The sequence below is a fragment of the Panthera pardus genome, unplaced genomic scaffold (genome assembly GCF_024362965.1).
Source record: "Panthera pardus isolate Hobbes unplaced genomic scaffold, ASM2436296v1 HiC_scaffold_21, whole genome shotgun sequence".
Taxonomy (NCBI): domain Eukaryota; kingdom Metazoa; phylum Chordata; class Mammalia; order Carnivora; family Felidae; genus Panthera; species Panthera pardus.
In genome coordinates, this window is record NW_026526777.1 from 67,190,335 (window position 1) to 67,214,731 (window position 24,397).

At 38.2% G+C, this 24,397-nt stretch overlaps 1 protein-coding gene across 1 annotated transcript in view; it reads left to right on the forward strand.

Annotated features, from left to right (window-relative positions):
- Window positions 1-24,397, forward strand: part of CDC42BPA (CDC42 binding protein kinase alpha) — a 316,152-nt gene that overhangs the window by 61,084 nt on the left and 230,671 nt on the right. The window contains 1 exon segment of the mRNA XM_053909423.1: window positions 7,819-7,910. Coding sequence (XP_053765398.1) covers window positions 7,819-7,910 — 92 coding nt within the window.

A 24,397-nucleotide genomic window follows, 5' to 3' on the forward strand; every position in this document is an offset into this window, starting at 1 on the left:
GTTGAACTTACCTATTATATGGTTATTTTAAAATTAATTGATTTTATTTATTTTGCTTTCCTACATTCTTGTTTTCTTATACTTTGAGTTTATTCTTTTGGTCTAATATTTTGTGTTGTCTGCTTAACACCTTAATTTTTAAGCTTTCCTTCTTTACCAGTATAAATGTTGACAGCTTTTCCCCCACGTGGTATATACTGGTTTAGGTTGTGTTCTGGAACTTTTTTTTTTTTTTTTTTTTTTTTTTTTTTTTTTTTTTAACATTTATTTATTTTTGAGACAGAGAGAGAGCATGAACGGGGCGGGGCAGAGAGAGAGAGGGAGACACAGAATGGGAAGCAGGCTCCAGGCTCTGAGCCATCAGCCCAGAGCCCGACGCGGGGCTCGAACTCACAGACCGCGAGATCGTGACCTGAGCTGAAGTCGGACGCTTAACCGACTGAGCCACCCAGGCGCCCCTGTTCTGGAACTTTTGATGTATAGTATTTTGTTACTATATAGTTCTTAATATTTTCTGATTATTTTATTAATTTTTCTTCAAAATTGTTTTTGGATATCAGAGTTTATGGTTTTTCCTGGGAATCTTTCTGCTATTGATTTCTTTTTTTTAAATTGTTTATTTATTTTGAGAGTGAGCACAGTGGGGGAGGGGCAGAGAGAGAGAGAGAGAGAGAGAGAGAGAGAGAGAGAGAGAGAGGGAGACAGAGAATCCCAGGCAGTCTCTGTGCTGTCGTTGCAGACCCCCTGACAGGGGTCTCGATCTCACAAACCGTGAGATCATGACCTGAGCCAAAATCAAGAGTTGGATGCTTGACTGACTGAGACACCCAGGCGCCCCTCTGTTACCGATTTCTAATTGCACTGTACTCCTGTAATTTGGTTTTTATGTTCCCAATACTTTGAAGTTCTTTGGAGGTGGTTTTATGTCTTGGCATATTATCAAAATTTGTAGCAGTTTTATGTGTTTTAAAATGATATTCTCCAACTCCTCAGTGGTGTATTATAGACAAGGTGCTCAGGTTTTTTGTTTCTTTTTTGTTTTTGCTTTTGTTTTGGTCTGCTTGAGCTGTCAATTACTGAGAGAGTTACAGTAAAATATATGAAGGTGAGTTTGTTTCTTTTATATCTGTCAGTTTGGCTTTACCTATTTTGAGCTTATGTTGCTGGCCTGTACATGTTTAGAATCATTATGTCCTGGTTAGTTCAACATTTTTGTTTAAGCAGTACGTATGCCTCTTTTTAATCTCTATTCTACTCATGCCTTTCCCCCCAATATCTCTTTTTTCAGTTATTAATATGCCTTAGTTTTTTGGTGGTGGGAGGGGTTAATATTACCCTCTACTTTTTCTGAAACTTTGCATAAATTTGGGGGAGAACCCACTAAAACAAGAAAAAACGCCACAGAATTTTAGAGAGCACTGGCAAATCTAAATATTATCTACTTGGAAGAATAATTGTAAAATGTGCAAACTTCCAGCAGTATTGGTAAGGGAAAACAATGAAAATAGATCCAAGTATACAAAATTAGCACCTAAAGAGGGATCAAACCTATCTTATAGATTTTTTTAAACAAAAGAATCTTATTTCACTTTACTCCAATGAATTTAAAAATTTCAGCATAATGTATAAATTTGTAGAAAAGTGTAATTAACACAGTTGTCGTAGGAAGAAATCGAAAACATGAAATGGGCAATAATGTGAAAGAAGTTAATTATCAAAAGTCCATGAAAGGATGTTTTCACTAGCACATGTTTTCAGACCTTATAATCGGTCTCTGCTTTCTTCCTCTAAAAGTTGTGTAGTTTTGTTTTTCACCTTGAGCTCTTTAAACGACCTGAATTTTGTTTAGAGAGTAAGCAAGGAGAGAAAGCTACTCAACTTATTTAATGAGGTTGATTTGTCATTGGTCCTAAAGCAGATGAAGACAGTATAGAAAAAAGGTCATTGTAGACCAACATTATTGATGAACACAGATGTAAAATTTTGAAATAGAGTCAAAGCAAAGCAATGTCAGGAGTTTATTAACTAAATACACCCAAGTATGGTTTGTCTCAAGGCATATAAAGATGGTTCAACTTCTAAAGTCTTTTTAAGTAATAGGCCAAATTAAAAGAATGAAATAGAAACCCAGATCTTCATGGAGATTGTAATTAACAGTCCCACCAGCCCTGTATAAGAATACCTGTTATTCACACACCTGCAAACACTTGGTGGTTTCTGGGTTTTTATTTTCGGCACATTTGGTAGGTAAGTAATAGAATATTTCTAGTATGTTTATTTGCATTTCTGTGATTTCTTGTGAGTACCATTTTCTGTTTATTAGCCATTTGTAATCACAGTGAAAAATTTAAATGGAAAAGTAACACTGCATAATTTGTTTACTTGAGGACAGGGACTACTTATCTTTTGTATCTCTCACATCTTATAAAGTGGCTGGCATACAGCAGGTATTAGAAGATACTTCTTGAGTGATGAGTAACTGATTAGTAAAGCTAGGAGCCTCCCGAAGAAATCTGTGACTTAACTCATTTTTGAATGCTTTTAAAAATAGAACAGTTTTGCAGTGTCAAAGACATGAGATTTTTACTAGCAGATTCCAGGATGTAAAGAATAGATAGGACTGTTTTTTAAATTTCTTTCAATGCTGTAGGTTCCCACAAAACTTGGATAATGGACAAAACCTATCATCCTAATTACACATGACTGTAGCGTATTCATTTGCTTGGTGCTTTCCGGATATGTGCTACTGCACGGAAAACTTAGCATTACTTCTTGTTTGCATACTGTTTTGTACCTTTGGTATAAAAGATCATTTTAGCAGCCCTTTGCTTTCCGAAATTATATTTCATTTACTCTAGTTTTAAAACAATAGTTTCTTTTCCTGCTTTGCAATACCGTCTCAGAGGTTTGAAAGAGCTATGTCTTTGACCTTTTAGATAAGATGTTACCCAATAGGAGGTGTACATGGAATTATTCTCGAAGAACTGAGCTAGATTGCAAATAACTGTAGTGGTCTGTGATGAAATGCTGTTTTTGGATTTAGGGTCAATAATGGGACAAGGATACAGAGCATATACTTTATTTGGGCTCAGGTTATTTGGAAGTCTTGAGGTGGGGAGACATACAAGGAAGTAGAAGATGTGTTTGAACAACCGTGGAGTGTTACGTTGTAGGCGGCCGTGTGGTGTTTTAGCTGTAGCTGGCAACTAGACTAGCACTGGCCTCATATTGCCTGGCTCCACATCTTTATTTTCATTTCTCTATTCCATACCTACCCTCTTACCCAGGTATTTCTGAAATGCTGGTATAGAAGCTGGGAAAGGGCGGTGGGGGAGGCGGGACACCAGTGTCAGATTCCTGCTAGACTGATGGATAGATAGATCACTACTCTTCCCTCCTACACCTTTGCAAATAGTTTGTTTGTCAGTAAAATTCCCTCAGTTTATGATCTATTTTTTTCCTTCTGTGACCCTGACTGGTGCATAGTGGCCACAGTCTCAACCATTTGTCCAGTCCAGTTTGTTCACAACCAGGACGCCTGAGTCATTTTATCAAGGTGCTCACTTCGCGTGGCAGCGTGGTTTTGGGTCTTGTCTTTCCAGGGTGAGATCTCCCATACCTTCGTTCGGAGTTGTTGTTCCTTTGACCGTCATCTTCTCCGCTGTGTGGGTTCCAAATGCACAGCAATCTCCATTTCCTTTCCTTATTCTCTAAAGGTAAAAGACTGACACAGAAATCTCTACTAGACTGAGATGTGCGGTGTGGAATGGGCTTTTTTTCTAAATTACTTAGTAGGACCAAATACCTTCAGAACAAATAAAATTTTAAGGACTGACGGCTCTATTTCAGTCTCCTACAGCTCGAATAAATATGACCCTTGCTCCGTGGAATAGAACTGTACCCATGTATGATGACCTTTTGTTTTAATTATCACAAATGTTTTACTTTGATATTTCTTTTAATGTTTATTTAGTTATTTTGAGAGAGTCCACACACGTGAGCAGGGGAGGCACAGAGAGAAGGGGAGAGAGAGAATCCCAAGCAAACGCTGCACTGACTGCGTAGAACCCCATGTGGGGCTCGATCTCATAAGCCATGAGATCATGACCTGAGCCGAAATCAAGAGTCAGACTGAGCCACCCAGGTGCCCCATAAATGTTTAATTTTGATGATGTGCCTTTGATTTAATTTGGGACACTTTAAAAAAAAAATTGATTTCAGGCGTAGAATTTAGTGCTTGATCACTTACATATAATACTCAGTGCTCATCACAAATGCCCTCCTCAGTGCCCATCACCCTTTTAGCTCATCCCACCTCCCCTCCAGCAGCTCTCAGCTTGTTCTCTCTAGTTAAGAGTCTCTCTTATGGCTTACCTCCCTGTTTTTATTTTATTTTATTCTTCCTTCCCTTCTCCTATGTTCATCTGTTTTGTTTCTTAAATCTCACATATGAGTGAAATCGTATGGTATTTTTCTTCCTCTTAATTTCATTAGCGTAATACACTCTAGTTCCATCTGTATCATCGCAAATGGCAGGATTTCATTCTTTTTGGTGGCTGAGTAATATTCCGGTGTACTTATATACCACATCATCTTTATCCATTCATCAGTCGATGGACATTTGGGCTCTTTCCATAATTTGGCTATTGTTGATAGCACTGCTATAAACATTGGGGTACGTGTGCCCCTTTGAATCAGTAGTTTTGTATCCTTTGGATACCTTTGGATAAATACCTAGTAGTGCAGTTGCTGGGTCCTTGGGTAGTTTGGTTTTTAACTTTCTGAGGAACCTGCATACTGTTTTCCAGACCGGCTGCACCAGTGTGCATTCCCACCAGCAGTGCACGAGGGTTCCCCTTTCTCTGCATCCTCGCCAACATCTGTTGTTTCCTGAGTTGTTCATTTTAGCTATTTTGACTGGTGTGAGGTGGCATCTCATTGTGGTTTTGATTTGTATTTCCCTGATGATGAGTGACGTTGAGCATTTTTTCATGTGTCGGTTGGCCATTTGTATGTCTTCTTTGGAGAAATATCTCTTCATGTCTTCTGCCTGTTTCTTAACCAGATTATTTTTCGGGTGTTGAGTTTGACAAGTTCGTTATAGATTTTGGATATTAGCCGTTTATCAGGTCATTTGTAGATATCTTCTCCCATTCCGTAGGCTGCCTTTTAGTTTTGTTGATTGTTTCCTTTGCTGTGCATAAGTTTTTTATCTTGATGAGGTCCCAGTATTTCACTTTTGCGTTTGTTTCCCTTGCCTGCAGAGACGTGTCTAGTAAAAAGTTGCTATGGCCAAGGGCAGAGAGGTTGCTACCTGTGTTCTCCTCTAGGATTTTGGTGGTTTCCTGCTTCACATTTAGGTGTTTCATCCATGTTGAGTTTGTTTTCCTGTATGATATAAGAAAGTGGTCCAGTTCCATTCTTCATGTTGCGTCCAGTTTTCCCAGCACCATTTGTTGAAGAGACTTTTTCCCTTGGATTGGAATATGCTTTCCTGTATTTCCTGCTTTGTTGAAGATGAGTTGACCATATAGTTGTGGGTCCATTTCTCGGTCCTCTATTCTGTTCCATTGATCTATGTGTCTTTTTTTTTCTTCTTCTTCTTTTGCCACTACCATACTGCCTTGATGGCTATAGCTTTAAAATACAGCTTGATGTCTGAAATTGTGATGACTCCCACTTTGCTTTTCTATTTGGGGACTTTTCTGGTTCCGTACAAATTTTAGAATAGTTTGTTCTAGCTCTGTGAAAAATTCTGGTGTTATTTTTATAGGGACTGCATTGAATGTGTAGATTGCTTTGGGTTGTATAGACATTTTAACAGTGTTTGTTCTTTCAATCCATGAACGTGGAATGTTTTTCCATTTCTTTGTGTCTTCAGTTTCTTTCATAAGTGTTCTATAGCTTTCAGAGTACAGATCTAATTTTTACCTCTTTGATTAGGTTTATTCCTCATATGTTTTTGGTGCAGTTGTAAAAGGGATTGATCGATTCCTTGATTTCTCTTTTCCTCTTCTTCATTGTTGGTGTACAGAAATGCAACAATGTGTGTCCTGTGACTTTGCTGACTTCGTGTGTCCATTCTAGGAGACTTCTGGTGGGGTCTTTCAGGTTTTCCATGTGGAATATCACTTCCTCTGCAAAGAGTGGAAGTTTGACTTCTTCCTTGCTGATTTGGATGCCTTTTATTTCTTTTTGTTGTCTGATTCCTGAGGCTAGGACTTCAAGTACTATGTTGAACAACAGTGGTGAGAGTGGACATCCCTGTTGTGTTCCTGACCTTAGGGGAAAAGCTCTGTTTTTCCCTATTGAGGATGATATTAGCTGTGGGTCTTTCATATATGGCCTTTATGATGTTGAGATATGTTCCCTCTAAACCTACCTTCTTGAGGGTTTTTGTCAAGAAAGGAGGCTCTATTTTGTCAAATGCTTTTTCTGCATCTGTTGAGAGGATCATGTGGTTCTTGTCCTTTCTTTTATTAATGTGGTGTATCACACTGATTGATTTGCAGATATCCATACATAATGACCTTTTAATCACATTACTCCTTTTTGTGTGAGAATAAAGAGGGACATGAGGGGAGGGAAGGAAGCAGATCTAAATTTGTCTTAGAGGCAGCAGAATGTACATTGATTCTGTAATTTAAAAAAATGTCAATTTATCCTTTATAATTAATAATATGTCTAAATTCTTTTCATGATATTTAAGGCCATTTATGTTTTCCACTTTCCATCTTCAATTTCTTTGCATTTCTTCTCAAAATTCTATAACGACAATGGATTATTTCGTGTTACCACCTCAAATTAATTTCCCTCCTCTCTTCATTTGCTTGTATTGCCTCCTGTGCCTGGAATGTCTACACTGCAAACCCAGGCAAAGTAGCAAAATTCTACTTAGCCCTCAAGATCCAGTTCCTGTGGTATATCCACGAATTCTTAGTGTTCTGTTCTCACTCGTCTGAAGTACTTTATGTTTACCTCCATTAGAAGTCTCATCACATTGTTACATTTTGTACATGTGCCTACTCTCTGTCTGTCCTAAAGCCTCAGAACTTCTTGAAGGAAGGTACCGTATTGTAATCTTATTTGTTCAGACTCTGGTGATTGCCACCATGCTTTGCATAGTGTAAACTCTTGCTGAGGGTGTGTTAAAAGGATAAATGAATGAATGAATGTGAAAGAAATCTGAATTTTCTTGGCTGAAACTCCCTTGGGTACCATGAAATTTGCTTTTACTTCTCGGACATTTGTGTTCAAGTATGTGTCTAGCATTGAGAGTTAGAATATGCAGAATGTTTAGCATGAAAATAAACTGGTCTCGTTTGTACCTCCCTGTTACTTTGCATTATTTCATATGTTATTAGGTGTTTAACAATATGTTCTCAACAAAAATGTATTCACATATAAGAAATAAAGGAAATTGGGGCGCTGGGTGGCTCAGCTGGTTAAGCATCTGACTTCCGCTCAGGTCATGATCTGGCAGTTTGTGAGTTCGAGCCCCATGTTGGGCTCTGTGCTGCCAGCTCAGAGCCTGGACCCTGCCTCGGATTCGGGGTCTCCCTCTCTCTGCCCCTCTCCTGCTCGTGCTCTGTCTCTCTCAAAAATAAATAAACATTAAAAAAAGGAAAAGAAATAAGGGAAATTGTTTTCTTATGGATATTAAATCTATTCTCAATATGGTGTGATGGGATTATGAAACACTTTGACTTCATTCTTAATCATAACTTGAATTTTTGTTGTTTAAGAAATACCATTATATGTACCTAATTTGCATCACATTTCATTAAGAAAGTGACTAATGTTGCTCTTTTGTTTCAGCCAAACCATTTACTTCTAAAGTGAAACAGATGCGTCTACATAGAGAAGACTTTGAGATATTGAAGGTGATTGGTCGAGGAGCTTTTGGAGAGGTAAGAAAGAGAGTTTTTATAAAAGTTCTGCTACTTGGTTTGGAAGTGATTTTATACAGTCCGTGAGGCAATTTAACTCAAGTATGATTTCCTTGCTGTCGTAATTGATACAATTGATCAGAAAATATATTAGAGTTTTGAATGAAATATTTCTGCGTGGAATTATTTTCCAAGATATTTTTCTTCTTCATATGTCAACGTAAGGTTGAGGATGCTTCTGGACTCTCTTCTCCAACGGCTTATTTGTCTCTCGTCGTGCCACTGCCACACTTGGCTTACGTTACTCTAGATTAAGAAGTTTCCGTATCTGGTAGTGTATGTCCTCCAACATCCTCCCTCTCCTTCTCTGTTCTTGGCCCTTTATATTTTCATGTAATTTTACAGTGAGTATTTCAATTTCAGAATTACTCTTAAAAATCCATACCCATACATCTGCTTGAATTTTGATTAGGATTACGCTGAAACTAGAGATCAGTTTGTAGGGGCACCCGGGTGGCGCAGTCGGTTAAGCTCTGACTCTGGATTTGGCTCAGGTCATGATCTCTCGGTTCATGAGACAGAGCCTCCCATCGGGCTCTGCGCTGATAGCGTGGAGCCTGCTTGGGATTCTCTCTCTCTGCCCCTCTCCTGCTCGTGCTCCCCCCCCCCCCCCAAATAAATGAATACCCTTAAAAAAAACAAACAAAAAAAAACTTCTTTAGACATCAATTTGTGGATAATTGACATCTTAACACTAGGTCAGCCAATCAGTGAAGGAATGTGACATTCTTTGTTATTTTAATTAGAATTGTTAGATTTCATTTTCTAGGGTTTTTTTTTTTTTTTTTTTTTTTTTGCTAATAGTTAGAAATATAATTGAATTTCGTTTGACTTTATACCTAGTAACCTAGCTAATTTTACTTTTTCAATTATGAATTGTGTTGGATTTTAAGATGTCTTATCAGCATCTTTTGAGACACTTAAGGCTTTTCTCTCTTGCTCTGTTAATGTATTGAATTACCCCAGTTTATTTTCAAATGTTAAACTAACCTGGCATTTCTAAGCTAAGCCCAACTTTGTATTACCCTTTTTATGTTTCCTTGCTCTTGGTTTGCTCTGTGAACATGTGTACGTGCTTAGGATCTTTGAGAGAAATTGGCCTGTAATTTTCCTACTTAAAATCCTGATCAGATGTTGGTGTTTTGATTATGCTGGCCTCATAAAAAGAGGGAGGTATTCCCTCTTTTACCATTCTCTGGTAGAGTTTGGGAAGATTGTTATTATTTTTTCCTTACATGCTTAGAAGATTTCACTTGTAAAACCGTGGGCCCTCGAGGTTGCTGGTGACACTGTTTGAGATTATGTATTGAATATCTGTAGTGGAAATCAGACTGGTTTGGATTGAGTCCATCCATGTCATCTAATTTTTCACACTTATTACTCTATTGATTATTTTTACCTGTTACTTTTTTCATTTGTCATGCTAGAGCTTTATCGGTTTTGTTATTTTTTCAATGAATTAACCTTTGCCTTTTGAATTTTTCTGTTGTAGATTCGATTTCTGTTTCAAAAATTTCTGCTCTTAATATTTTCTTCCTTCCATTCTCTTTGGTTTTAACTTGCTATCCTTTTCATAGCTTTTGGAGATAGCTATGAAATCAATACTTACAGCATTGATGTGTAGCCCTTCTTTCCATATGTGTATTTAAGGCTATACATCTTCCTCTAAGCAGCTTTAGCTACAGCTGATAAGTTTTATCATGTCATGTTTTCATTGTTATTTTGCTCAAAATACAATGTGATTTCCAGTATGATTGTAAATTTCCACTATTTGTGTGGTTTTTAAAAATTTATTACTTTAGAAGTTTGTTGCTCAATTTCTAAATATTTAGAGGGTTTTGTAGTTCTATTTCTGTTATTGAGTTGCAGTGTAATTCCGTAACAGTTACTGTGTGATGTCAGTCTTAAATTTTTTTTTTTTTTAACGTTTATTTATTTTTGAGACAGAGAGAGACAGAGCATGGACGGGGGAGGATCAGAGAGAGGGAGACACAGAATCTGAAACAGGCTCCAGGCTCTGAGCTGTCAGTCAGCACAGAGTCCGACGCGGGGCTCGAACTCACGGACCGCGAGATCATGACCTGAGCCGAAGTCAGCCGCTTAACCGACTGAGCCACCCAGGCACCCCTGTGTGATTTCAGTCTTTAGAAATTTGCTGTGCATTGTTCTAGAAATACTAATTAGGTTAAATTCATTAATCTTGTTTAAATCTTCCACATCCTTCATTATTTTCTCTGCTTGATCTGCCATTTCCTTATTTATTCTTTATTTTCTTTCAGTTTTCACTGATAACAAATATAAAGTTATATCTTCCTGGTGATTAACTCTTTTATCATAGTGGAATGATCCTTGTCATCTCTAAGTAATGCTTTTGGAGTTAAATTGTCCTTAATTTGACATCAGTAGAATGATTTCAGCTCGTTTTATTAACATTTGCATTAAATATCATATTCTTCCTTGTAGTTTTAGCTTTTTAGAATCTTATGTATGTTTACTGTTAAGTAGAATATAGTTTTTGTTTTGTTTTGTTTTTTAGAGTAAATTCTACCCCCAATGTGGGGCTCAAACTCATGACCTTGAGATCAAGAGTCGCATTCTCTACCAGCTGAGCCAGCCAGGCGCCCCAGTTTTTGTTTTTTAATCCACTCTGATAATCTCTTGTCTTTTAGTTGGAGTATATAGTCAGTTGATATTTAGTGTAAATACACTACGTACTATAATTTTTTTTCTATATTTGTCTTGCCCATTCTGTATTATGTGTCTCCCAATTCCTGGATTAATGGAGTATTTTAAATTATTTTTTCTCTCATTTATTAATTTCTTAGTTTTACTTTTTGTTGGTTTCCCGAGAGATTGCCACATGTGTCTTTGGTAAATTTGTGTTTTGCCGATTCTCATTTACCTGACTTCTACCTTTTTTGTCATTGCTCTTATGTTTTTAGTTCTACATATATTTAAAACCTTAAAAATTACTGTCCCTGTTCACATGGGCTTATTCATACATTTACATTTTCTCTTGCTCTTCATAGTCACATACTTTACATTCACATACTTCCCTTTGATACCATTTCATTTTGACTTAAAAATTCTGTTTAGTATTTCATCATGTTTGATGATAAACTGTCTGCTTTTATTTGTCTGAAAATATGTTTCTTTTAAGGTCTTAAAATTTTTTAAAAATTGAGTTATATGCATGCCTAACTCAGTGGATTTTTGCATTTGCGTGAACTTGTGTCACCATTATGCAGACCAAGATAGGCATGCATCGCCTCTTCTATGTGAGTAAGTACCTCCATATTAACCATCTCTGCTGACTTTATCACCGTAGACTTATTTTACCTGTTTTTGAAATTTATATTAATGAAATTCTAATATATGTCCTTGTTTGTGACTTATTTTGCTCAAGATTATGCTTGTGTTTTTCATCTTTGTTTGTATTGGTTCATAGTACTCCTTTGTATAAATATACCACAAGTTATTTATTCATACTAATGTTGTGGGGATTCAAGTTGTTGATGGTTTATGGCCACGTTATTAATGTTGTTACGAACGTTCTTGTACATGTCTTTTGGGAGGCAAGACACTCATTTGTTGGATGATGGATGTGTTGGATGTAAACTTAGGAGTGGACTTGCTGGGTCACTGGGTGGGCATATTCAGGTTTAGTAGATAGTGCCAGATAATTTCCCAAGTGGTTACCCATTTATCATTTTTACCAGTACACCTACCAACAACATATTAAGGTCTCAGTTGCGTTACAGCCTCACCAATACTTGGTAATTTTGGTTTTTTTTTTTACCTTTACACCGTTTTTTTTTTTTTTTTTTTGGTGAATGAATAGTGACACTGAATTATGATTTTATTTTACATTTTCTTTAAGTTAAGATTTCTTTACAAATTCTATAAGTTAAGCCCATTTTCATATCACTTTATATAACTTAGATTTTTTTTTTTTTTCATGAAGTGCACATTCTGAGGTTGGGGAATTGGGAGTGGGTTGTTGGACTTACTGGTATATATTCTGGATTTACGTCCTTTGTTGGAGATAATGTGTGTGTGTGTATTAAATAAAATATCTCTTCCTTCCTGTGGCTTGGCTTTTCCCTCTCCATATGGATTTTTTTATTGAAGAGAAGTTCTTAGGTTTAGTGAAGACCAGTTAATTAAACTTTTCTTTATTGATCAGCCCTTTTTGTGTTCCTTGAAAGAAGTTTTTTTTCTAACCTCAAGGTCATTTAGACATTTTCTTGTGTCATCTCCTATAATCTTTAAAAATATCGTTTATATTTCAGTCTTTGATCCATCTGGTATCGATTATTTTGTATTTCTTGAGGTACAGGTCAAGGTTCATTTTATTCTTTGTGGGTTTTATACATTTATTTATGAATGTTTGGTGTTTGTGGATGAGCTTTTTATAGAATTCTGTTTGCTAATAACTTTGTTGCTAGAATAGAAATACAATTGATTTTTCTTTATTCATCTTGTATATAAGGATCTTGACATGTTAATTTAGTTTATATGTAAGTTTTTTGAATTTTTCATAATCATATTTCTAAATAATGACAGCTTTTGTTTTCTTTCTTCCCAATTCTTATGCCTTTTATTTCTTTATCTTGTATTATTGCAGTGGAGAGGATCTTCCAGAAAATGTTGAATTCAAGTGGTGAAAATAGAATTTTTACCTGATTTGTGATTTCAGGAGGAAGTGCGCAGTATTTTACTATTGGGTTTGAAGTTTGCTACAGCTTTTTTGTTTGTACTGTTACTCTTTTTCAGGTTAAGGAAGTTTTCTTTATAGTCCTAGTCTGTTGAGAGTTTTTGCCATGCATAGGAGTTAACTTTTATCAAAAGCTTTTTCTATATGTGTTTTGATGATATGATTTAACTTCTTTATTCGGTTACTGTTGGGATTATATTGGTTAGTTTTTAAAGGTATCAATACTGCATTATTGTATAAGTTCAGTTGTTCCTGATGTATCATTTTAATATATGTAAGTTGGGTTGGTTTGCTAATATTTTGTTTAGCAGTTTTTTGTTTTATGTGCACGAGAAAGATTGACCTTTAATTTACCTGTCTTGTTAATTTTGGAATGATATCCCTAACTCATAAGACAATTTGGGAAGTGTTCTTGCTTTCTCAGCTTTTTTGAAAGAGTTTGTAGAGGATTAGTATTATTTCTTTGAAAAGTAGTGAAGCCATTGAGACTAGGAGTGTAATTTTTTTTTTTTTTGGTTGTCTAGCTCTTCTGAGGTAAATTTTATACATGTTGAAGTACACTGATTATATATACATATAATGCTGTGAGTTTTGAGAGATAGATAGGTTTACCCTTATTAAAGATACAGAATATTTCCATCTTCCTAGCAAGCTCCCTTTCCTGTCACTTTCCCATAGCTTCCAAGTGGCGACCACTGTTCTAAATTTTCACTGTGGATTAGTTTTGGGTTTTTGAAAATTTCACGTAAATGGAATCATACCATAGGTACTTTTTGGTGTACAAATTCTTTTGCTCAGAATATGTCTGATGAGATCCATCCTTGTGATCGAATGTATGAATATTCTCTTCTTATTGCCGATTAACATATTATTTTATTACTATATTACAATTCATCCATTCTTCTGTTGATGAGCATTTGGGCTGTTTCTAGTTTTTGGCTATTAGGAATAGAGCCGACATGCATATTATTGTACAAGTATTTATGGAAATACATTTCTCTCTTCTTTGGACAAAACCTGCTGCTGGAACTGCTCTGTTATTGGTAGGTGCATGTTTAAATTTAAAAGAACCTGGCACATTTTTTTCTAAGGAGGTTATACCATTTTACATTCCTGTCATGTTCCGTGGTTCTCACCAATACTTTGTTGTTGTTAGTCTAGTGGGTAATAGTCGCTCATGGTCTTAAATAGCATTGTTATAGGTGTTTCTGTGGCTTATTCACCATTCTTCTATCTTCTTCGTGAAGTATGTGTTCACATGTTTTGCTCATTTTTAAAAATTGAGCTATTTGTATTTTTATTATTGAGTTCTGGGAGTTCATTATATTTTATATTTGTAAAAGTCCTTTGTCAATAGATGTTTTGTCAGTATTTTCTCACAGGCTGTGTGGCTTGCCTATTAATTTTCTGAAAAATGTTTTTATGAGCAGAAGTTTTCAATTTTGATGATATAATTATGAATTTTTTTCTCCCATGGTTATTGTTTTCTATGTACTTTCTAAGAAATTTGGGTTCGTACCCAGGTCACAAAGATATTTCTGTTTTTTCCTGAAAGTTTTATAACTTTAGCTCTTATGATGTGTAGTTTGGTGATTTATTTTGAATGAATTCACGTGTCACGTGAGCTAAGGGTTGAGGTTCATTTATTTCCTAATGGATAGGCGGTTGTTTCCGCACCATTTAGTGAAACAAGCTGTTTTCCCCCTGTTGAATTACTTCAGCACCTTTGTCAGAAATATCAGTTGACCATATAAATCTTGATCTTTTTCTGCTTTTCTTATTCTGTTGCATTGATCCCTCTGTCTGTCCTATGCCAGTCTCATACTATCTTGATTTTGATCCCTCTAGCTTTACACTGAAAAGTTGAGAGCATGTAGTGAAGTCTGAGGGTAAGTCCTTCTACGTTGTTCTCTTTCAAAATTGTTTTAGCTCTTCTAGGATTGTTGCCGTATTGCATAAATTCTAAAATCTGTGTCAGTTTCCGTAAATGCCTACTCATCATTGAACATGGGTTCATATTCAATTATAGATCAGTTTTGGTAGAACTGACATATAAATAATGTTGAGTCTACTAGTTCATAAACAAGGTATTTCTCTTGGTTTTTTTAAGGTGTCTTTTAATTTTTCTTAGGATCGTCTTATTATGTTAGTATACAGTTTTGTTCATACTTCGTTAAATTTATTCTTAAATATATTATGTTTTTTGATGCTATGGTAGATGAGACTGAAAATTTTTATGTTTAGCTAGAATGCTGCTAATATGTAGATACATCAGTGACTTTTGTATCTGACGTGATTTCCTCAATTCACTTACTATTTTTTGGATAGTTTTTTATCGTTTTAATTGCTGTTTTCTTAGATTTTCTTTGTAAACAATCACCTTGTCTGAGACTAGGGACAATTTCCTTATTATTTTCCAGACTTTCTACCTTCTATTTCTTTATCTTGACTTACTGCACTAGTTCAGATCCCAAGGAAAATACTGAATAGGTGTCCTGAGACACCTATTCCTGAGCTTTGGGGGAAAGGATTCGGCATTTCACTGCCTAAGTATGGCGTTAATGGTAGGTGTTGGTGGAGGTGCCTTTTAACCGATTGAAGATACTGTCTTCTATTACTAGTTCGCTGAGAGTTTAAAAAATTTAATGACTAATGGGTGCTGAATTTTGTCATATGCTTCTCTGGCATCTGGTGAAATTATCATATAGATTCACCCTTTTATTCTGTTAGTACGGTTAGTTATTTGATTGACTTTTTAAAAATAGACCCAATTTTTAGCGCAGTTTTAGGTTCATAGCAAAATCGAGTGGAAAGTACAGGGAGTTCCCATGTACCCCGCACTGACATGGGCACAGCCTCGCCCACTGTCAGCATCCTGCACTCCAGTGATACATTTGTGTGTAGTCTGTGAATCTGCAGTGACACATCGTCATCACCCAAGGTCCACAGTTTACATTAGGGTTCGCTCTTGGTGCTGCCCATTGTCTGGGTTTGAACAAATGTATAAAGACACATACCCACCACGTAGTGTCTCATGAATGGTTTCACTGCCTTCAAAATCCTCTCTCTGTGCTCTGTTTATCATCCTCCCTCCCCTCATCCTCTGTCACCGATCTTTTTACCGTCTCTACAGTCTTGCCTTTTCCAGAATGTCCGATAGTTGGAATTATACAGGATGTAGCCTTTTCATAGTGCCTTCTTCCATGTTCATTTAAGTTCCCTTCATGTCTTTTTATGGCTTTTGATCGCTCATTTCTCTTTAGTGCTGAATGACATACCATTGTCCGAATATGCCACCGGTTTTAATTATCCATTTGCCTGCTGAAAGACATCTTGGTTGTGTCCAACTTTTGGCAATTATGAATACAGCTGCCATAAATACCCACATGCAGGTTATTGTATGGACATAAGTTTTCATTTCTTTTGGGCAGATACCAAAGAGCATGATTCCTGGATTGACTGACATAAGAGTATTATTAAAGTTTTGTAAGAAACTGCCAGAAGGCCTTCCAAAGTGGCCGGTACCATTTTGCGTTTTCACCAAGAATGAATGAGAGTTCTTGTAGCCTCCATATCCTTGTCAGCATTTGGGGCGTTCAGTGCTTTAAATTTTGGTCATTCTAACAGGTGTGTAGTTGTATCTCATGGTTGTTTTAACTTGCAGTCCCCAGGGTGGTGTGGAGCATCTTTCCACAGGCTTATTTGTGTATCTTCTTTGGTGAGACGTCTGTGAGCACCTTTGGCCCATTTTTTAATGGGTTGGTTTGTCTTCTTCGTGTTGAATTTTAAGAGTTCTTTGTTTATTTTGGATAACAGTCCTTTATCGTGTGTCTTTTGCCAATATTTTCTCCCAGGTCAGTGTCTGTCACAGAGCAGAAGTTTTTAATTTTGGCGAAGTCTAGCTTATCAATTATTTCTTTCATGGATTATGCCTTTGGTATATGATTGATTTTTCAAATATTAAAGTAACCTCTGGGATAAATTCCAGTTGATCATGACTTACTATTCTTTTGAGATATTGCCCTATTCAGTAGTTCCTTAGTATTTTCTTAACTATTTTCATATCTATGATTCATGGAGAGTGTTTACCTATAATTTCCTTTTTATAATGTCCGTGCCAAATTTTGATGTTAATATTATGCTGGACTTAAAAATGAATTGAGGGAGTTTTGTTTTTGTTTTTGCTTTTTTTAAAAAAATATTTTATGTATATTTGGTCCCCCCCCCACCCCAAATGTTTGATAATTTACCAGTGAAACCATCTGGAATTTTTTGTTTTTGTGGGGAATATAATCCTACTAATTTAGTTTCTTGATGGTTACAGAGCTATTCAGTTTTCTATTTTATCTTGGGTCAGCTTCAGTAAGTTTTGTTTTTCATGGCAGTCATGTTTAGAGGTTTTTCAGTGTTATTAATTTTGAACAAAGCTACTTGAGGTTTGTGAATTGTCTATATTTTGTCACTTTTTAACTTTAATGTTTTTACCTTTGCTATTTCTTTCCTAATACTTTCTTTGGGTTTAATTTGCTCAACTTTTTTCTAGTTTCTCAAGGTGAAATCCTAGATCTTTGATTCTTTTCCATTCCAATTTACACATCAGAACTATAAATTTCCTCCTGAGAAGGATTAAGTGCTTCCCACATACCTTGGTGTTATATTTTCATTCTTAATATCAAAATACTATTTATCTATGATATCTTTTTTGATTGAGTTATTCAATGTAGCATTTACTTCTAATAATTTTGGGGCCGTATGAGTTATCTTATTGATACCGAAGTTATTTTATTATGGTCAGACATACTCTAAGTTTTCAGTACTTTTGAGGTTTATTGAAATTCATTCTGTGGTCAAAATAGGGCTTATCTCTGAAAACTTCATGTGCACATGAAAATAATTTTTATTCTACATTTGTTGCTTGTAGTCTTTTATACATGTCAGGTCAAGAGAGTTGATGCTGTTGACAAAATCTTCCATAATATGGTGAGTTTTGTTTAGTTCTTTTGAGAGAGGGCTATTAGAATCTTCAAATGCAGTTGTGGGTATGTCTGTTCCTCCTCTACATACATTTTGCAACTCTTCAAAGGGGCATATAACTTCTCAATTTTTACGTATTTTTGATACATCAACCCTTTTATCATTATGGAATTTTCCTTTTTTGCAATGTAATTATTTCTTGTCTGGTATTCTAGTGTGTCTCATGTTAATAGAGCTTTCTTAAGGTTTGAACTTTTTTTTTTTTTTTTTTTGCCTTTGTATATAAAGTGAATCTCTTATGGATGGCATATAGTTAGGTTTTGCATCTTTTACACATTCAGGTAATTTCTGAGCTTCAGTCTGGCTCTTTAGAACCGTAGGTCAACAAACTTCTTCTGTGAACTGCCAGACAGTAAATATTTTAGATTGTACCATCCGTTTGGTTTGGGCAAGTACCCTGCTCTGTCCCTGTAATGTGAGTATAGCCCTGGGCAGTTTGTACATGAATGGATTTGGCTGTGTTCATATAAACCTTTATTTATAAGACAGGTATTGGAATATAGTTGACCTTGAGGCCATAGTTTGTTGAAGCCTTGGTTTAGACCACCTGAATGAATATTTATAAATATGTTATAGAAGTATATATGTAGGTGTGTCATTTTTTTGTTTGTTTGTTTTTTGTTTGCCTCATCCTTGTTCCTCTCTTGCTCTCTTTCTTCTACCTTTCTGCTACCGCACAAACCAGAAAGCCGAAAAACATGAATTGCCCATAATTAGAGTCAAACACAAATGAACTGGAATGACCCAGACACATGTTTAATTTTTGCCAAAAAGCCTTTATTACTTGGGCATAAGAATTGAAAAGGAAGAGTTTTAGAACATCAGTTTGCAAATAGGTTATTATAGATCTAAAAAATATATCTAAGAGCTCCAAGATAATGCTGAAAGCTACTATAAATTAAAGGGTTAGTTCAACAATAATTATACATCTACACAAGTCATGAACTTTTATATGTATAAACAACCACAGTTGGAAAATAATGGAAGAGAAAAATACGATTGCCACATTATAAAAATGTTAATTATCTCTAAATTAATAGATTAAATAATTTCAATACATATGCTAATTACTAGACTGATTCTTCAATTTATACAAGAAAGTAATTAAGAATCAACAGAAAATGGGCGCCTGGGTGGCTCCGTCAGTTAAGCGTCCGACTCTTGATTTCGGCCCAGATCAATGATCTCACGGTTCATGGGATCGAGCCCCACAGTGGTTTCTGTCCTGACAGCACGGATCCTGCTTGGGATTCTCTCTCTCTCCTCTCTTTGTCCCTCCCCTGCTCGTATGTTCTCTCTCTCTCTCGTAATAAACTTTAAGAAAAAGAATAAACAGAAAAACTTGTGAAAAATGGAGCAGTGATGGACCTGCCGTATATTAACACATGTTACAAAGCCTCGAAAAATAGCACGTGAAGTCCAGAAATAGGCCCAAATCCATGCAGTAATGTAATATTAACTAAAGGCAGTGTCTCCAGTTAGTGTAAAAGAGAGTTTTTAATACATGGTCTTTGAGACCACAGGATGGCTGATTGGGAGAGTCCCATTTGTGGATCCAGTTAAAATTCATATTCTAAAATTTTTTCTTAATGTTTATTCATTATTGAGACAGAGAGAGATAGAGCATGAGCAGGGGAGGGACAGAGAGAGAGAGAATCTGAAGCAGACTCCAGGCTCTGAGCTGTCAGCACAGAGCCCGACGTGGGGCTGGAACCCACAAACCGGGGGATTATGACCTGAGCCGCAGTCGGACGCTCAATTGACTGAGCCACCCAGGCACCCCAAAATTCATATTCTAGATCAGGACAAACTACAAATGGATCAAATTTTTAAGTGTACAAAAGAGACAAATATAACACGTGTACAAAGTAGGTCGAATAAACTATGGTTTATCCACACCCTGGAACACTGCAGCCGCAGTAAAGAAAGAGTTCTCTGTGCCCCTGCGCGGAGGTCTCCAGGATGTATTGTAAAGTAAGTAAAACAGGACGCAGGATCATAGCTATAGAGTGCTATTTTTTAGTTGAAAACAAATTTTTCCGTTAAAATATTATGATCCATGCTCGTATTATCATAAAGTACAGGGACAAGAGGGAACGGGGTGCAGGTAGACACTGACTGGAGTGGGAGTGACACTTCTAAGTGGAAACAGTTTTGTTTTGATTTGTGAAGCACTACCTATTTATTGAATCATGAATTATTTATGAATTTATTATCTATTTAAGAAATCATTAAAAATTCTTCCAGGTTGGGGTAAATTAACCTGTAAGTTCTGTGAATAACTTAAGGAAGAAGTAATTCTACATATTAACTTCCCCAAAAGTTAGAAAAAGAGGGACCACTGCCCAACTCATGAGGCTAGAATGACCTTGTTTGAAACCTGACCATATGTGGAGTTGAAGGAGGCAACACAGGAAAGAATGCAGATGATCTGATTTCATCACAAAAGTCAGGGTAACGATGTAGAGTGGGAAGGGGGGGAGGCACGTGGGTGGTTTCTTGGTTGCTGCAACGTTCTGTTTCTTGATCTTGGTTTTTATACGTTGTTCACCTTATGCCTGTGTTGAACTCCACATGTCTTTTGTTTTCCTTGTATATGTGATAATTGGTTATAAATGTTATAAAATAATTCTTAAAAGAAGCTGTAATAATCGTGGAATACACGTTCATCTAACAAATTAGCTTTAAAATATATACAGTAACGACAGATAAAATTTGCATAGGAGAATCTAAACACTTGCAGTAGTTTAAAATAGAGCTTTTTTTTTTCAACGTTTTTTTGTTTGTTTTTTTTTTTTTTTTGGGACAGAGAGAGACAGAGCATGAACGGGGGAGGGGCAGAGAGAGAGGGAGACACAGAATCGGAAACAGGCTCCAGGCTCCGAGCCATCAGCCCAGAGCCTGACGCGGGGCTCGAACTCACGGACCGCGAGATCGGGACCTGGCTGAAGTCGGACGCTTAACCGACTGCGCCACCCAGGCGCCCCTAAAATAGAGCTTTTAACTTGCTTCTCAGGAATTGGCAAGTCAAGAATAGAAGTCTTGATTTTCTGAAGGTAGAACTTGTTAGTGGCATATTTATTCCATTCTGTGTTAAAACGATTGGTAGAGTAAAGCAGTGATTTTTAAAAATGGTAACAACTGGTTTCTCCCAGACTAGTTTCACGAAGGGGTTAGAGGCAGTCAAATCTGTATCTAGTAGGGACCCACCTACTTTTGTTTTGTTCAACTATTCTGTTGGGATTTATGTTCCGCAGCTAGCACAGCAGTTCTAGCCAGTGTTAGAGTTGTTCATTCACATGATCAGGTTCATTGCAAATAAAACTTCTGTTTAAAACAAAAACAAAACATGCCACAGAAGAGAACAGAGAGGGTATCCACAGTGGAAGGTTCAACAGATTTAGGGACTCCCGGACAAAGTGTCTTTCCTCATTAATTTTTTTATTAATGTTTTTAATGTTTTTTATTTATTTTGAGAGAGAGAAGGGGAGGGGTGGGGAGGCGCAGAGAGAGGGAGACACAGAATATGAAGCAGGCTCCGGGCTCAGAGCTGCTGTCAGCACAGAGCCCCACACGGGGATCGAACTCACAGACTGCGAGATCATGACCTGAGCCGAAGTCGGATGCTCAATCGACTGAGCCCCACAGGCACCCCAGGGCTTTCCTCATTTAAAGGGCTGGCATGTCTCTTCTTCTTCCAAATCTAGAAAGTAACTATTTGGTAAGAGGTACTGAATGCATGCAGGAATTTCAATCATTGTTAGGAATTTCATTTCCCATCCCTTTGGAAAACCCGAAGTCACACCCTTCAGGTCCCTCAGGTTTGCTCTCTGGAGCTGCTCCCGGGGCGGCATTGGGACGTGCTTGTAGCGGGATCTGGAGGTGCAGGCATGCCCCGCACGTCCTTACCGGGAAATGGCAAGGGCTCGGCGCCTGTCAGCGGCAAGGATCCGCCGGTGGAGGAGGCTGCGGGTACCCAGGGTCTGGCGTTTTCCGTGTGGGAGCTCTGATGAAGCCAGAAAAGGTCCTCTTCAATAGTACACACAGGGCGTGGCCCGGTCTAGTCTTTCAGGCCCCGGAGCTCGCCAGCCACTATCCAGACCTTCAGTCTTACCTGAACTGAAGGAATAAAAGGAGTTGCTACTGCGGTGCTCTCCTTTCGCCCACCCAGCCTTATGAACAAACGAGAACAAACCGCAACAAAGCCGGGCTCCGGCAGGCCACCGCGTTTTTGTGCTCCTGACCGGGCCCCGGGGTTCCACAGCCTCCGATGGATTTCACAGTGGCCTCTTCTCGGAGGATTTGAGGAGCAGCCGTCACCCCACTCAGTTTCCTGGGCGTGACCCCAGCGGGGGGTGGCCTTCTCCACTCTCCAGCCCGGGATGCCGTTGGCGTGGCCTCCCTGTATTTTGCGGGTGCCCAGTTGAACTTCAGATTTGGACCGCCGGAGTCGTCGTGCACAGGGAGGGCTCCCTCTGCTGGGCCCTCTGGTAAAACCAGCGGCCATCACTGTACTCGGGTGGCTGCTTCTCCCTCTGTGGGAAGGAGTGTAGCCGTGAGCCCGCTGCGCTTGGGAGTGTCTCCATCTCCGCCCGCTGGTGACTGAGGGCCGCTGAGATCGTGCTCTCGTGGGGGGAGGGGGCTGGAGGTCTGTAGCCCACGTGGGAATCATAATGAGGCCATCAGAGGCCAGGCCTTTCTTGGTCCCGAAATTCCAGGCTCCGGGAGGAAGGCCCCGTGCAGTCATCACCGGACCGCACAACGGGGGACCAGTTTTCAGCAGGCATCTGTCTCCACGTTGGCATTCGCAAGGTCAGAAATGGTTTTCGTGGCCCAGCCAACCGGGAAGAGACCCTGGAATTCTGTTGATGATGTCTTTGGGATGTTGGGATAGTTTGGCTACCATTTCTGGATGGCCCAGGTTTTTAGGCAGACTCATTTTCTTAGCTGACCGTGCTCTCTGAGGCAGCTTCAGTCTATCCGGGAAAGGCTCCGGTAGTCCACTTAGCCAACGTCCCCATCGTGGAGGCTGAACCGTTCCTCCGCAGGGGTGCAGAGCGGGGTCTGCTTTCGCGGGCAGCACCCTGGCCATGGAAGGGTGTCTGGGGCCGCCGCACTCTGGGGTTTGGATCCTGGGTTTGCCGGGGCTGTGGAGACCCCGAGCCCGCGGTTAACTGTGTCCAGTCCTGCCGCCTGCTTCCCGTGAACCCATGTTCACCTTCACTGCCCCTGGGATGAGATACAGAGCGTTTTGGTGACGTGTTGATCATGAACCTAACAGATAACATAAAGAACTCTGTATCCAGCAGAGAATGCACATTCTTTTCCAGCACATGCGGATCATTCTTAAACTTTACCATGTTCTAGACGAGAAGGGCTGCCTCGGTAACTTCCCAAAATATCACTATTATGCAGACCAGTATCTCTGACGTTAATAAAATAGAGAAATTAATCAGCTAAAAATGACCCATATGTTTGTATACTTAAAAGTATAGATCATAAGGGAAATTACAGAGTAATTAGACATGAATGGAAATGCTGCATTTCAAAATCTGTGAGATACTTAAAGAGAGATTTATAGCTTATAATACATTTACCAGGAAACAGGAAACTGCTACGGGCTGAACTGTGGCTCTCTCCCCAGGCCCTCAAAAAACCTCAAAAGCATTCATACGTGGAAGTCCCCACCTCTAGTACCTCAGAATGTGACTCTGTTTGGGAACAGAGGGGTCTTTATGGAGGTAACTACGTGGAAATGAGGTCATTAGTGTGGGCCCTACTGTACTTCCATGGCTCTCCTCATAAGAAGGGGAAATGGGACGAGTCTTGGACAGAGGGAAGATGATGGAAGATACAGGGGGAAAATGGCACGTCAAGCCAAGGAGAGAGGCCTGGAACAGATCCTTCATGACACTTGGAAGTAACCGACCTCGTCACCTTGACCTTGGACTTCCAATTCTCCGGAACTGTAAGAGAAAACACATTTCTGTTGTTTAAGCTACCCAGCTACCTTGTTAGGGCAGCCTCAGCAAACTAATACGGTCATTAATCAGCCAAATTTTAATTCAGGAAGTTGGAAGAGGAATCACAAGGTGAACAAGAAGGAAAGAAATAATGAAAGTAAGGCTGGAAATCTGTTCAATAGAGAGTGGTATTATCACATCCCCAAATTGGTTCTTTACAAAAGTTAATATACTTAAAACTTGTTGGATCATGGCTCGTGATTATTTCAGTTTTAGAAGAAGCATTAAGGGGAGCCCGGGTGCCTCAGTTGGTTAAGTGTCTGACTCTTGGTTTCAGCTCAGGTCACAATCCTGTGTCGGGCTCTGTGCTGACAGTGAGGAACCTGCTTGGGATTCATATTCTCTCCCTCTCTCTGTCTCTCTCTCTCTCTCAATAAATAAGTCAACTTAAAAAAAAAAAAAAGAAAAGAAAAGCATTACGTTAATACATACCTGTTATAAAAACTCAAAATAATAAAGGGAATGACTTTAATTTGATGAAGGGTATGTGCCAAAACCTAAAGCAGACTTTTAATGGGAAAAGTTCAGATGCGTGCCACTCAAGGTCAGGAACAAAGCAAACATGGTTTATGCTGTTACAGCTTTTCATGTTACTGGAGTTCCTGGCCAACACATTAAGAAAATAAGTAGAAATGAGTTAACAGGATTGGAAGGGAAGAGATACATCTGTATTT